General features: G+C 56.6%; 3 protein-coding genes across 3 annotated transcripts in view; 2 read left to right on the top strand and 1 right to left on the bottom strand.

Moving 5' to 3' along the window:
* NLRP6 (NLR family pyrin domain containing 6) overlaps window positions 1-13,205 on the bottom strand; it is a 177,172-nt gene that overhangs the window by 58,834 nt on the left and 105,133 nt on the right. The gene's annotated exons all lie outside the window — the stretch shown is intronic.
* Window positions 2,548-3,692, top strand: LOC117436021 (dispanin subfamily A member 2b-like). Its single transcript, XM_034061590.1, is given in 3 exon segments — window positions 2,548-2,738; window positions 2,740-2,835; window positions 3,217-3,692. Coding segments are annotated over 3 exon segments (405 nt in total). The 5' UTR covers window positions 2,548-2,639; the 3' UTR covers window positions 3,427-3,692.
* LOC117436027 (interferon-induced transmembrane protein 5-like) lies at window positions 11,879-13,037 on the top strand. Its single transcript, XM_034061599.1, has 2 exons — window positions 11,879-12,101; window positions 12,654-13,037. Exons 1-2 carry the CDS (start codon window positions 11,928-11,930, stop codon window positions 12,807-12,809), a joined length of 330 nt encoding a protein of 109 aa, XP_033917490.1. The 5' UTR covers window positions 11,879-11,927; the 3' UTR covers window positions 12,810-13,037.

The following is a 13,205-nucleotide window of genomic DNA, read 5'->3' as shown; positions in this document are numbered from 1 at the left end:
GGCTCGCAGCCAATGGGAGCCTCGAGGGGGAGGGGCCTGCGGGGCGCCGCGCGTCTCCACGCCAACGGGCCGGCATCCTGCGAGGGGCCGCGGGCGAGACCATGCGGAGCGCGGGGGGGGTGGGCTTGGATGTGTCCATGTTCCCATTCCCGTCCGGTCCATATCCCTGCCCGACGGACGGGAGGGGAGGGGGGGAAGGGCTCTGCCTGCGGCCGGGAGCCGGGAGGCTGCGGGATGGGTAACACGGACCTCGGCGGGGCCGACCTCCGGCGCTCTCCCCCCGCGGCGGGGATGGTACGGTCCGGCGCGGCCGTGGCAGGGCCTGCGGGGCCGGTCTGGGGGCGGGGGTCTGGGATCCATCCCGGGGGGTGCAGGGTCCCCCAGATCCCTCTTGCAGGGATCACATAGGGATGGGATCGCCATGGTCCCCGGTGCGGGCATCCAATGGGAACGGATGCAGGGACCCCACGACCCCCTCACGTAGGGATGGGATCGCCATGGTCCCCGGTGCGGGCATCCAATGGGAACGGACGCAGGGACCCCGCAGCCATCTGGAAGTGCGAAGGCTGAGCTCGCTCTACGCAAAGCACAACACTAATTAACAATAGGACTTAATTATGGCCACGGGGGAGTCACGGACCGTGTGCTCGGAGGAGCCGCTTGCCCCGGTCCCGGGGTCGCCTGTGCACAGCCAGGCTGAGACCGGTCACATCTCACGTCAGTGATGGAGGGGCCGGTTCTTGTCTCAGCAGGAGACAAGAGCCGCTTGGTTTCGTTTCCTGCCCCCCTTCCCCGCAGCACAAGCCCAGGCAGCGGCTCCTCCTCCTCCTCCTCCTCCTCCTCCTCCTCCTCCTCCGAGCGGCTCCAGCGGGGACAAAATGGGGGAAATCGGTTAATAGAGGAAAAACCACATCCGGAGCTGGAAACCAGAGGGCACCAGAGCTCTGCACCTCCGCTCTCCGGCTCGCTCCCTCGCGGAGTATGGAGCTGGTAACCGAGCCCAGTTCAGCCGAACTGGGGTGGGAGGCACCAAGCAGGGAGCTCGGTCCGTTAGAGAGGAGGAGGAGGTCGGGATGAAGGGGAGCTCTGCACAATGGGTGTGGAAGAGGCACATCTGGAAAACGAAGTGGTTGTTTCCCCTGTTTCTTGCACCTCTCCAGCACAGGGAACAGGAGGCCACCGGTTGTGCACCCATGGGAACACAGTTCAGCCCCTTCTGACCCCACCGGTGGCCCTGGGGTGAGGGGCAGGAGGTTCTGGAATGTCGATGGGTCATCCCGAAGAATCCATGCTAATGAAGGACGGAAGTGGGACACACAGTGCGGAACAACAGGGAGAATACTCCTGCACATGCAGGCTCCCAGCCTGACCAGAGCACCCCAGATGTGCCTTTACCCAGTGCTCCAGTGGTGACTGACTGGGCTCATCACCAAGTCCCAGTATCCTTGGGGTCCATCTTGCTGGAGTTACAGTGATGCTCGGGATGTGTCACAGGGATAGGGTCCTGCAGGATCCTGCCTGTCCTGGGACATCCTTTATCCTTGCAGGACAGCTTGAAGCTGCTCAGAAGCCAAGTCCTGCCCAGGGCTGGGCTGTCCTTCAGTTTGCTTTAGTTAAGCATGAACAATCCCAGAGTTGCCTGTAAAATGTTATTACCTCCTTATAGAATACACTGAAGATATAAAACATGAATTAAAGTGCACTAACAAAGGTAATACCCTGTCAGACTGCGGAGGCCCATCTGTGTAATAGCTTCACATGGGAATGGATTGAGAGCAACCCTGAGAAGGACTTGGGCTGTTGGGTGAGGAGCAGCTCCCCATGACCCAGCTTGAGCCCAGAACCCCCCCATGTGCTGGGCTGCATCCCCAGAGTGTGAGCAGCAGCTCAGGGAGGGGATCCTGCCCCTCTGCTGTGGGAAGGGGAGACCTGAGAGCAGCTCCAGTGCCTAAAGGGGCTGCAGGAAAGCTGGAGAGGGGCTTGGGACAAGGGATGTAGGGACAGGCCAAGGGGAATGGCTTGAACCTGCCCAAGGGGAGACTGAGATGGGATACAAGGAAGTTCATTGTGAAGGTTGGGGAACACTGGAAAGGGTTGAATGGAGAAGCTGTGGCTGCCCCATCCCTGGCAGTGCTCAAGGCCAGGTTGGACACAGGGGCTTAGAGCAGCTGCTCCAGTGGAAGGGGTTGGAGCTGGAGGAGCTTTAAGGTCCCTTCAACCCAATGAAGTTGTGTCCCATCGGCCTGAACCACTTGCACTGAAACTCCAGCAGCCGGCGTGCGGGAGCTGGGATATGGGGCTGAAGGCTGAGGGAAGTGGGGCCATGGGGACGGGAGCTTATTCCGGGTTTCTTTGCCAAGCACCCCAAAATGTTCGGGGTTGTCCCCAAATGGGGGGGGACAAAGAGAGGGGTGAGGGAAGAAGAGAGCAAAGGAAAAGGGGGCAAAGAAGGGGATAAAGGAGGGACCATGGAAGGAAGGGGTGGAGAAAACAGAAAACACCAAAGGGGAGGGGGGGTTGGGCAGAGGAAGGGGGGGGCAGGGTCAGGAAGGGACCGCCCCGTCTCTTACTCGTGTTCGGGGAAAGGAAACCTGAGCGCTCCGGAGCTTCCGCAGCCCCTTCCCTGGGAGCGCCGTCGGATGGAGCTGGGGCAGCATCCCTATGGTCCGCTGCGGGAGGAGGGGGACACGGAGCGGCTGCCCCGGAGCACCCTGATCCCGATGGAGGCCCCGCAGCCGCCCCCCCCCCCGCGACCACCTGGTCTGGTCCATCTGCACCATGCTGTACGCCAACGTCTGCTGCCTCGGCCTCCTGGCGCTCGTCTACTCCGTGAAGGTGGGGGGGCATCGGGGAGGGCGTGGGGGGCTCGGGCATCACCGATCCGGTGGGATGGGGGCGGCCCCGGAGACCCCATAGAGTCCCCCAGAGTCTGTGAGACCCCATAGAGCCCCAACCCTGCGGTACCCCATAGACCGCATGGAGCCCTCATGGCCCCACAGAGTCCCCAGTAGCATCATGAGCCCCAAACACGAGGGTGCCCAAAGCCCCCCCATTCCCCACTGGCTCTGGCTGGAGGCTCTGCAGAAGGGGTCAGCACCTTTCCCATCCACCTGCAGCCTTGAGCCCCCCGGGGTGTCCCACCCCATAGGCTCCCCCAGCCCCACTGATTGTCCCCTTCACCCCAACCCCACTGACTGTTCCCTCTGGCTCCCCCAGTCCAGGGACCGCAAAGTGCTGGGTGACTACAGCGCAGCTCAGAGCTATGGCTCCACCGCCAGGCAGCTCAACATCACCGCCCTGGTGCTCAGCATGGCCCTCGGCGCCCTCATCATCTTCATCACCATCCTCGTCGTCAATGGCGCCATCACTGCCATGAAGAGCTTCACCAACGAGCAGGAGCATCAGCCCTTCTATGGCCCCACTTAGCCCCCTCCTTGCACAGGCACAGCGACACCTCCCTGGAGCACCCCAGAGCCTGTGGGGTCCTATCCTGCTTCCCTCGCTGCTCACAGCCCTTATGGAGCCTTTCCTTGCCTCCCTGGAGGTGCATGGATGCACCCTGGGATCCGAGCTCCCATAAACTGCCTATAGCAAAGGGGCAGAGCTGTTCTCCTGCTGCTGCTTCGCTCTGATTTACGGCCCCAAGTCCCCCTGCCAAAAACCTGGTTCAAATAAAGGTTTCTGTCACTTTTGCCCCTGGTTCGGGTTCATTTTGGTGGGGGAGGGAGTTGGGATCTCCCCGCCCTAGGTTGACTGGCTGAGAAACAGCATCCTTGGCAAGGACCATATGGGGATGATGCTCAAGGATGCGCTGAGTTCAGGGAACCTGGGTACTTGTGGGGAAGAGGCATCCACAGGGGATATAAAGTGCTTGTAAGGTTCATCTTCACCCCAAGGATGCAGGTAGGATCTCACCTCTGCTGGGATGTCACTGTGAGGAGGGGCTGGGCTCTGCTCCCAAGGAACAAGGGATGGGACAAGAGGAACCGGCCTCAAGCTGCACCAGGGCAGGTTCAGATGGAGCTGAGGAACAATTCCTGCCCCACAGGGTGCTCAGGCATTGGAACAGGCTGCCCAGGGCAGGGCTGCAGGCACCAGCCCTGCAAGGGTTCACCCCCCTCAGTGCCATGGGTTAGGGGTGGCCTGGGCAGGGCTGGGAATGTTTGGACTGGATGGGCTTTGGGCTGTGGGGCTTGAGCCAGAGCAGCTGCATCAGGGCTGTGCATCCACGTGTGCAGCAGAGCAGCCTGGATGTGCTTCCAGAGGGAAGGGGAAACTGGGGGTGATGTGGCTCCATCCCAGATCACTGGGGCAAAGTGGGACCTTGCTTACACTGAGCTGGGTTTGGCTGGGACAGGGCTCATTTCCCTCCCAGGGGCTGCACTGGGACTGCTTTGGGTTTGTGCTGGGAACGGGGTGAGCAATGCAGGATCGTTGGTTACTGCTGAGCTTACACAGCTCCAAGCGCTGTCCTGCTCCTCCAGCCAGCACATGGGGGGGGCACAAAGAGATGGGGGTCACAGCCAGGATGGGTGATCCTGGCTGACACTGGGATATCCCAGACCATGTGGTGTCACACTGTGAGGTTAGGGGAAGGGGGAGGAAAGGGACATTCGGATCAATGTTATCTTCCCAAGTGGCCGTGATGGGTGAGTCCTGAGCATGGCTGAGCCCTGCCTGGGATGGGAAGGGTGAAGGAATTCCTTCCTTTGCTTCTGTTTTCCCTATTGAGCTGTCTCGATCCCATCCCACCAGTGGGGATGGAGCAATGGCTCCATGGAGTTCTGCTGGACCACGACAAGCACCAACCCTTCACACAGCCATTGCCACCACTGAGATGCCACAGGAAGCAGCAGCAGCCTCATGCCAGCGCATGGCCCTGCCTGGCTTCACCAGCATCCGATGGGATCCATGGCAAACCCTGGCACAGTCCTGTGCACACAGTGTTCTCACAGGAGATGGGTATTGGGTACAGGAGCTCTGAATAACTCTGAGGGATACAACAAGGCTGTGGGAGGAAGCCTAAGCAAGCAAGATAAGAAGAAGTTGGAACTCACTGAGTGATGAGAACTGTGGATGTTGGCAAGCGTTGGAGGTCAAGTTCTCACACCTGTGCTTAACCAATTCTATGTCAGTCACTAAGGGTCTTCAGGACAAGTATCCAATCATGATATGCCAGATTACTGTAGGTGTGTGTAAGCAATAGGGTATAAGGAGTTAATGCTTTGCAATAAATGGCTTTTTGTCTGATCACATTGATCTCTGACTGAGTCCGTTCCGCAGTAAATGGTACCCGAACAGGGACCCTCTATAAGTTCACATTGAAACGGAAGAGGATGTGAATCACTGGGCTATGAAGTAATCAGCTGGAATGGATCTGGCTGGACCAAGATCAGGAGGCAGAAGCCTCAGAGGAGGGAATCCTGGGATCGGAGCCTTGTGAGCCCAGAGACACTCACAGTGCAAATAAGGTGAGCAGCCGGATGGTTGGAAGAGGGCTTAAGGATGAAGTGATGCTGAAGCTCTTCCAACACATCCTCTCTGTGAGAGGACAGACTATGATGAGGCTATGCTGGAAAGATTGTTGCTCTGGAGTAAGGAGTTAATTGTGGGAGTCAGCGAAGATTTAATCTCGAGACTTGGGAAGAAACTATTAAGGAAGAAGTCTCTGATTTATGGATGTTTTCAGTCCTTAAGGTGAAGGCAGCAACCCTTAAAGAGACAGACTTAAAGTTAGTGCTGAAATGGTTGAAGACGCATTACCCAGAGACTGATGACTCACCGGACTTGAGATATCCTTGTGGAATGGGGCAGGAGTTAAGCTGTGGGATGCGGCCATGAAAGGAAATGATGCTGTGAACAGTTTGTCATCTGGAGAACTGTTCTAGAGACCTTACAGTCAAAAAGTGAGATCATGGAGTCCTGCACACACCCCCCAACCACCTCCGGTTGCCACCACGGCAGCAAAGACTGAGGATGGGGATGAAGATGATCCTTTCAACCCGGGTCCTATTGACCCCGAGACGGAGCCTGTGCACGTTCATCAGTTTGCTGTTGTGATCCTGAGATCCTGACACCTGATAATGCTGATGCTGACCTGGATGGTGCTTGTGACCTGGAGCTGTTCATCCGGAAAAGAAGCCTGATTTATATCCTCGTGATAAATGGGCAGCTGTAAAGGGAGAAGTGAGACAGGTGGGGGATGCAGATGTATTGCACAGTTTCCCATGGTGTGTGTGCTTCCCACCCGAGATGGGAAGGTCTCTTGTATGCTCTTATCAGGGGTATCGGGCAGAATGTGTAAGACCGTGGAGTTGGGACCCCGTATACTACTCCTTTGATACAGTCTCTCTGTGATACTCATGTACTAGAAGTTGGTAAATGTATGTCCATGTTTCTATCAACCCTTGGAAACCTTTATAGACACTGCTGGCCACTTCTTCCAACATAGGCTGGCCATGGTGTTGGAATGAGTGTGATTTTGGTCAGTATAAAAGCCCAAGCCTCATGGATGTGAGGGAGGCAGAGCCTCTGTGGGGACACCCTAAGGCTGAGCTGCCACCTCGCACTGCAATGATGCTGCTCGGAGCTGGTTTCCTATAGTCTTTACAGGCTCCTTGTGCCATGTTCTGTATGTGGGAGCAATGACTGTATGGGTTTTGTGTTTCAAATACTGTAGTTGTGTGCAGTGTGCTTGTGGGATCCCATATGTGTGTGTGTGTGTGTGTGTGATGAGGGCAGACAGTGTTCTGTATAGTTCTTGTTGTCAGGTTCATGTAAGAGTTTTTAACAGGTAGCGGTTTAACCTTTCGGGCAAGAAAGGGTTAATGCAGAAGTGGAGTGGAGCAGTTCATTGGGACTTCTGAGCTCAGCTGATGGGATGAACCTGCCTGCTCCCCATAGGGACACCTATTGGGTAAGAGCTTTATGCATGCTAAATAATTAACTCATTCTGGCTGTTATCAGTGACTGTAGTTTTGGTGTGTGTTGCTTCAAGCTTGTTTTCCAGCCAGGGCACTATCAACAGCACGTAAGGGATTTGATTCAGTGACGCTGTCAGTGTGGGTCCCTGAACAGGTTGGTCCAATCACCCTCAGATACAGTGGGTTGTTCAGTATGGTTCCCACAATGGGATGCAGACAGGCTGGTCAGACACAAGGGTCAGGCTGATCAAATAGAAAGGGTTCAAGGAAACCCCCCTTATGTTACAGTGTGGTCTGAGCCATAGGGGTTAGCAAGTATTGCATGGGGACAGAGAGAGAAAAAAGGAAGGGTAATGATGGAGCAAACCCTGTTAACACTGTGCAGTCTGTTCCTGCAGCTGCTTCACATCCCGTGTGCATCCGGATGCTTCTGCTTTAAGGAATCACTTTAACCTGTCTGCTTCTCAAGAACTGATAACCTGGGATAGGGGGTAGATTAGTGTCCTCCTACCTACAGGTCCATGGCAGCTGCCTGCAAAGCTCATCAAGCCTTGCCATGAGCTGGACAGATGAGTGGAGGAACTCGATGCATCAGCTACAGGAGCTGACCGTGAATACCCCAAACAGAATGAGATAGAGGAAGAGAAAATGAATGACTGCAAACATCACTTGGGGACACCTGAAAAGTAACAGCTTCAATATGTGTGCTTGAAAAGTATCAGAGGCTGTGAGTCTGTGTGTAAAACCACCTGTATTTACTAGCCAGTTGCTAACAAGAAACAACACCTTGTATGGTGTGGATTTGTCACCTGCAAAAGAGATGTTAGAGCATGTACATTTGCAGCAGTGCTAGAAATGCTAAGGCAAAAGCTAGAAAGACTCTAATATGACAGTAATGTTATAAAGCAGGGAATGGAACAAACTAAGAGGGTGGGAGAACTCCACTGGTAAGAGGTTTCTTTGGTCAGTCCCTCGCTGCCATCAGCATCATCAACACCCTGCTGCACTCTGTGATACTCTGCTCATGTAAACCTGTGTGTGCTTTGCTGTAGTAGTGACTTGTTACTGGATGCAGCAGGTGAAACTCTGCATTGACAACAAGGTGCAAGGACTGAGGATGACCAAGTGCCTGCTACCACAGTCAAGGGCAAGACTGGGTTGGCCTCTGTGTCTGCCACCAAGAAGAACCTTTAGCTCCGCTGTTGGCTGCATCCCAGCTGGTGTGGAGCAGTGGAGACACATGTCATGCCAGACCTTGATGTGAGGGATGGCCTCTGCTGTTATCAGAGAGCCGTCCAGGGGAAAAGGGCAGGCCCAGCTGTGTACAGCTATCAACAGGACCATACTGACTGCCAGAGAAACATATAATGCCCCAGAACTCAACAACATAAACAGCAATGACAGAAACTATCTGTTCTAGTATATGTGCCCATGGGTAATGGACAAGTACACTGAGCACATCTGTTCAATCCCCATTAGTCCATCCTGTTACATGGTGTGTAGGATTCACTGCTATGCCACTTGTTATAAAGGTTCAAGTGACTTCAGATCAGACCAGTCTTACTGAACTAATGCTGCCTAGAGCAGTGGGTTCTGTTACACAGGTCCAGCAGGGATAGAGCAGACACACCAACCTGTAACACAGAGTAAAACTAAGAAGGAGTAGATCCTGTGCAGACAGTTCTCACAGGAGATGGGTATTTGGTACAGGAGCTCTCAATAACTCCCAGGGATACAGCAAGGCCATGAGAGGAAGCTCAAGCAAAGCAAGATAAGAAGAAGCTGGAACTCACTGAGTGATGAGAACTGTGGATGTTGGCAAGTGTTGGAGGTCAAGTTCTCACACCTGTGCTTAACCAATTCTATGTTAGTCTCTCAGGGTCTTCAGGACAAGTATCCAATCATTATATGCCAAATGGCTGTAGGTGTGTGTAAGCAATAGGGTATAAGGAGTTAAAGCTTTGCAATAAAGGGCTTTTGTCTGATCCCACTGATCTCTGACTGGGTCTGTTCCATGGCACAGTCCCATCTGGCAGAGCCTCAAGCATGCGGCTGACCCAGCTCCCCCTCCCAGAGCTCACTGGAAGCCTTCGTGCTCCTCATCCTCAGGGCTCAGGGCTGGGGCCCCAGGGATGCAGAATGAGCTCTTTCACTGCCAGAACATGGAGCTCCAGCCAAGGAGCCGCGTTTGGGATGTGGCATCAGAGGCCCCACCAACAACAGGGGCTTGTGCGGAGCCCCCTCCTGATGAATCATCCATTCCTGTGCTGCTTCCATGGGGGAGCCCTGGGGAGGCTGCCCCTGCCCATAGGGGCATCCCATGGATGTGAATGTCCCATCAGGGGCTGAGGAGCTGCTTATGAGCCTGGAAACCCCCTGGAAACCTTCACACTGAGCCCCCGCAGGGCTGGCAGTGGCTGCAGCCCTTGCACAAGGGGCTGGAGAGGTTCCAGTGGGATGTGCTGCATCCCACACACTCTGGCCCCATCCTGCTGCCTCCCGGACCCACAGGAGCAGGATCCAGCTTGTGCTGCCCAGAACACCTCTGCTATGGGGTGGGTGCCCATGGGAAGGGCACAGTTTGGGGTCACTGTGCACCCCAGAGCTCTCCCCAGCTCCTCAATCAGCCACATGGGCAGGAATGTCCTGGGGCTTCCTGGGATGCTCTGGGTTGAGGTCCCAGCAGGGAGGCCCCAGTCCCGTGTGCCTGTTGGAAGCAGGACCTTGCACTTGGCCTTGTTCTATGATGGGGCTATGGAAACAATGGACAGGGGTGGAGCAGTTGATGTCATCTGGACTTGTGCAAAGCGTTCGACACTGTCCCACATGACATCCTTGTCTCTGAATTGGAGAGACATCAATTCGATAGGTGGAGCACTTGGTGGGTAAAGAACTGGCTGGATGGGAGCATGCAAAGAGTTGTGGTCAATGGTTCAATGTCCAGCTGGAGACCAGTAATGAGTGCGGGTTACTGGGAGACCAGTAACGAGTGGGGGTTACTGGGAGACCAGTAACGAGTGGTGTTCCTCAGGGATCGGTGTTGGGATCGGTCTTGTTTAACATCTTTGTCACTGACATGGACAATGGAATTGAGTGTGCCCTCAGCAAGTTTGCTGATGACACCAAGCTGTGTGGTTCGGTTGGTCCGCTGGAGGGAAGGAATGCCATCCAGAGGGACCTTGACACACTTGTGAGGTGGCTGATGTCAACCTCATGGGGTTTAACCATGCCAAGGGCAAGGTCCTACACCTGGATCGGAGCAATCCCAGGCACAGCTACAGGTTGGGCAGAGAAGAGATTCAGAGCAGCCCAAGGAGAAGGACTTGGGGGTGTTGGTCGATGAGAAATGAACATGAGCAGCTTCAGTGTGTGCTCACAGCCCAGAAACAACCGTATCCTGGGCTGCATCAAGAGGAGTGTGACCAGCAGGTTGAAGGAGGTGATCCTGCCCCTCTGCTCTGCTCTCTGAGACCTCACCTGGAGCATTGTGTGCAGTTCTGGTGTCCTCAGCATAGAAAGGACATGGAACTGTTGGAACAAGTCCAGAGGAGGCCACGAGGATGCTCAGGGGCTGGAGCAGCTCCTGTATGGAGACAGGCTGAGAAAGTTGGGGCTGTTCAGCCTGGAGAAGAGAAGCTGCGTGGAGACCTCATAGCAGCTTCCAGTGTCTGAAGGGGGCTATAGGGATGCTGGGGAGGGACTGTTCATTAGGGACTGTAGTGACAGGACAAGGGGTAATGGGTTCAAACTTAAACAGCAGAGGTTTAGATTGGATCTAAGGAAGAAATTCTTTGCTGTGAGGGTGCTGAGGCACTGGAATGGGTTGCCCAGGGAGGTTGTGAATGCTCCATCCCTGGCAGTGTTCAAAGCCAGGTTGGATGAAGCCTTGGGTGCCATGGTTTAGTGTGAGGTGTCCCTGCCCATGGCAGGGGTTGGAACTGGATGATCTTGAGGTCCTTTCCAACTCTAACTATTCTATGGTTCTATGAGGTTCCCACCTCTCCAGCACATCCAGGTCCCTCTGGATCCCAACCTTTCCCTTGCACTGTATCAACTGCTCATATCAACACTTGTATGGATGCTCAGAACAGATGGATAAGGAACAAACTGGCTGCTCTCAGTCCCTGTGGCTGTCTCTGGCCAGCACCCCAATACCCAACATGGGGAACACCCACTGAGCACCTGTGAGCAGCTTTTCCTGCAGTGCTGTACATGAGCCATTGGGGCTGGAACACAAACACCCCCAGGACAACCCCTCCAGTACTCACCCACCTCCAGCCACCCCTTGTGCATCCCATCCAGGTGAGGTTAAAAGGGACCTTTGTCTCCGGGTGGGTTCAGGTCTGCAGATCGCGGGGGCTCATCCCCACTCCATTATTAACCAGGGGACAGGTACGGAACAGTTCATCCCCCAACAGGATCACACACATTCCTCAGCAGCCATGGGGCCGGTTCCCTGCACAGCCCCCGGCCCCAGGATGCGGCACCACCAGGAAGAATGCTGCCGGTCCCAAGCGCCGAGCCCCGGTGCTCACCACCTTCCGCCGGGGTTCGCCTCCCGGTTCCTTCTCCCGGTTCCCTAACCCTAACCCCTAACCCTAACCCTAACCTTAACCCTAACCTTAACCCTAACCCTAACCCCTAACCCTAACCCCTAACCCTAACCCTAACCCCTAACCCTAACCCTAACCCTAACCCTAACCTTAACCCTAACCCTAACCCCTAACCCTAACCCTAACCCCTAACCCTAACCCTAACCCTAACCCCTAACCCTAACCCTAACCCCTAACCCTAACCCTAACCCCTAACCCTAACCCCTAACCCTAACCCGGTTCCTTCCTCCTCTTTCTCCCCCGGCCCCTGCTCTGCAGCGCTCGCAGCGGGAGGAGACACCCGGACCCGAGGGAGCGGCCCCGACGCTGGGGGCGGTGCGGAACCGATCCCGTTGCGGGAGGGTCCTGAGCCGGGGGCGGTGCGGGACCGATCCCGTTCCGTTCCTCGGCCATGAAGCCGCCGCAGGTGGAGGTGTCGATCCCGCTGCAGCCCCCCGGGGCCGGCGCGACCCCCGCTCAGCCCCCCCGGGACTACGTGCTCTGGTCGCTGTTTAACGTGCTCCTGGGCTTCGGCCTCACCTTCCTCGGCTGCCTCTGCTTCCCTGCGCTCGTCCACTCCATCAAGGTGAGGGGGGGACACGGGGACCCCCACCTGACAACCGCGACCCGACCGGAAAGGGAGCCCCGGGACACCCCGAGCCAAACCGAATCCCCCTACAGGGACCCAACCCGGGTACAGCCGGACGTGCGACACCCCTACACCGAACCGGACCCCCCCTCCCAGCCCTATCCTCACCATTCCCCCCTTGTCGCCCTGACCACTGCCCCATTCCGGGACCCCCAGCTCCACTCTCCCATCCCAGCCCCACTGATGCTGCCCAGCCCTGGGACCCCCAGATCCTCTCTCCCATCCCAGCCCCACTGATCCTGCCCAGTCCTGAGACCCCCAGCTCCACTCTCCCATCCCAGCCCCACTGATGCTGCCCAGCCCTGGGACCCCAGATCTGATCCTCCCTCCCTGCAGCCCCCAGACCTGCCCACCCTGGGCATGGGGATGGGCAGTGCCGGTGGCTTCACCCTCTACCCTGCGATGATGCATCCCAGAGGTCCCACCACCAACCCCGGGATGTGTCACCCCAACCCCCTGTAACCGCTGAGCCCCTCATTTGCCCCCCAGGCCCGAGACTGCAAGGTGCTGGGGGACATGGAGGGTGCCCGGCAGCATGGCACCCGTGCCAAGGCTCTGAACATCATCTGCTCCGTGCTGCTGGTCCTCACCCTCTTGGCAATCACCACCTTCATCATCAGCTCCATGGTGCTCAGAGCCACCTGAGCCCTGCGCGGACACGGCCCTGCTTGCTGCCCCCCCATTGGGCGCTGCTGTGACCCCCAAGCTGCCCCCGCTTGGGGGGCAGAGGGAGAGGAGCGGTGCCCCCCTCGCTGTCCCCTCCACCGCCTCGCAAGGGGGCGGCTGGACCGGGTTGGGGCACACACGGGGGGCAGCCCCAGAGCGCTGCTGGTGACACATGTACAGGTCACTGCTGCCACAAATAAAGCTTGCATCGCCAAAGCCCCTGCTCTGTCACCCCATTCACTGCGGGGAAGGAGGAGAGGGTCCTTGTGCACCCCTGCGGCAGAGCTGCCAGCTCCCATCCTGCACCCCTGCGTGCAGAGCACTTCCAGCCCCGACCCCACACCGGCTCCTTCCAGGAAGCTCAGGAAAAGGGGA

Source organism: Melopsittacus undulatus, chromosome 4 (assembly GCF_012275295.1).
Source record: "Melopsittacus undulatus isolate bMelUnd1 chromosome 4, bMelUnd1.mat.Z, whole genome shotgun sequence".
In the NCBI taxonomy this organism is placed as follows: Eukaryota; Metazoa; Chordata; class Aves; order Psittaciformes; family Psittaculidae; genus Melopsittacus; species Melopsittacus undulatus.
This window is presented reverse-complemented; position numbering and strand designations above follow the sequence as displayed.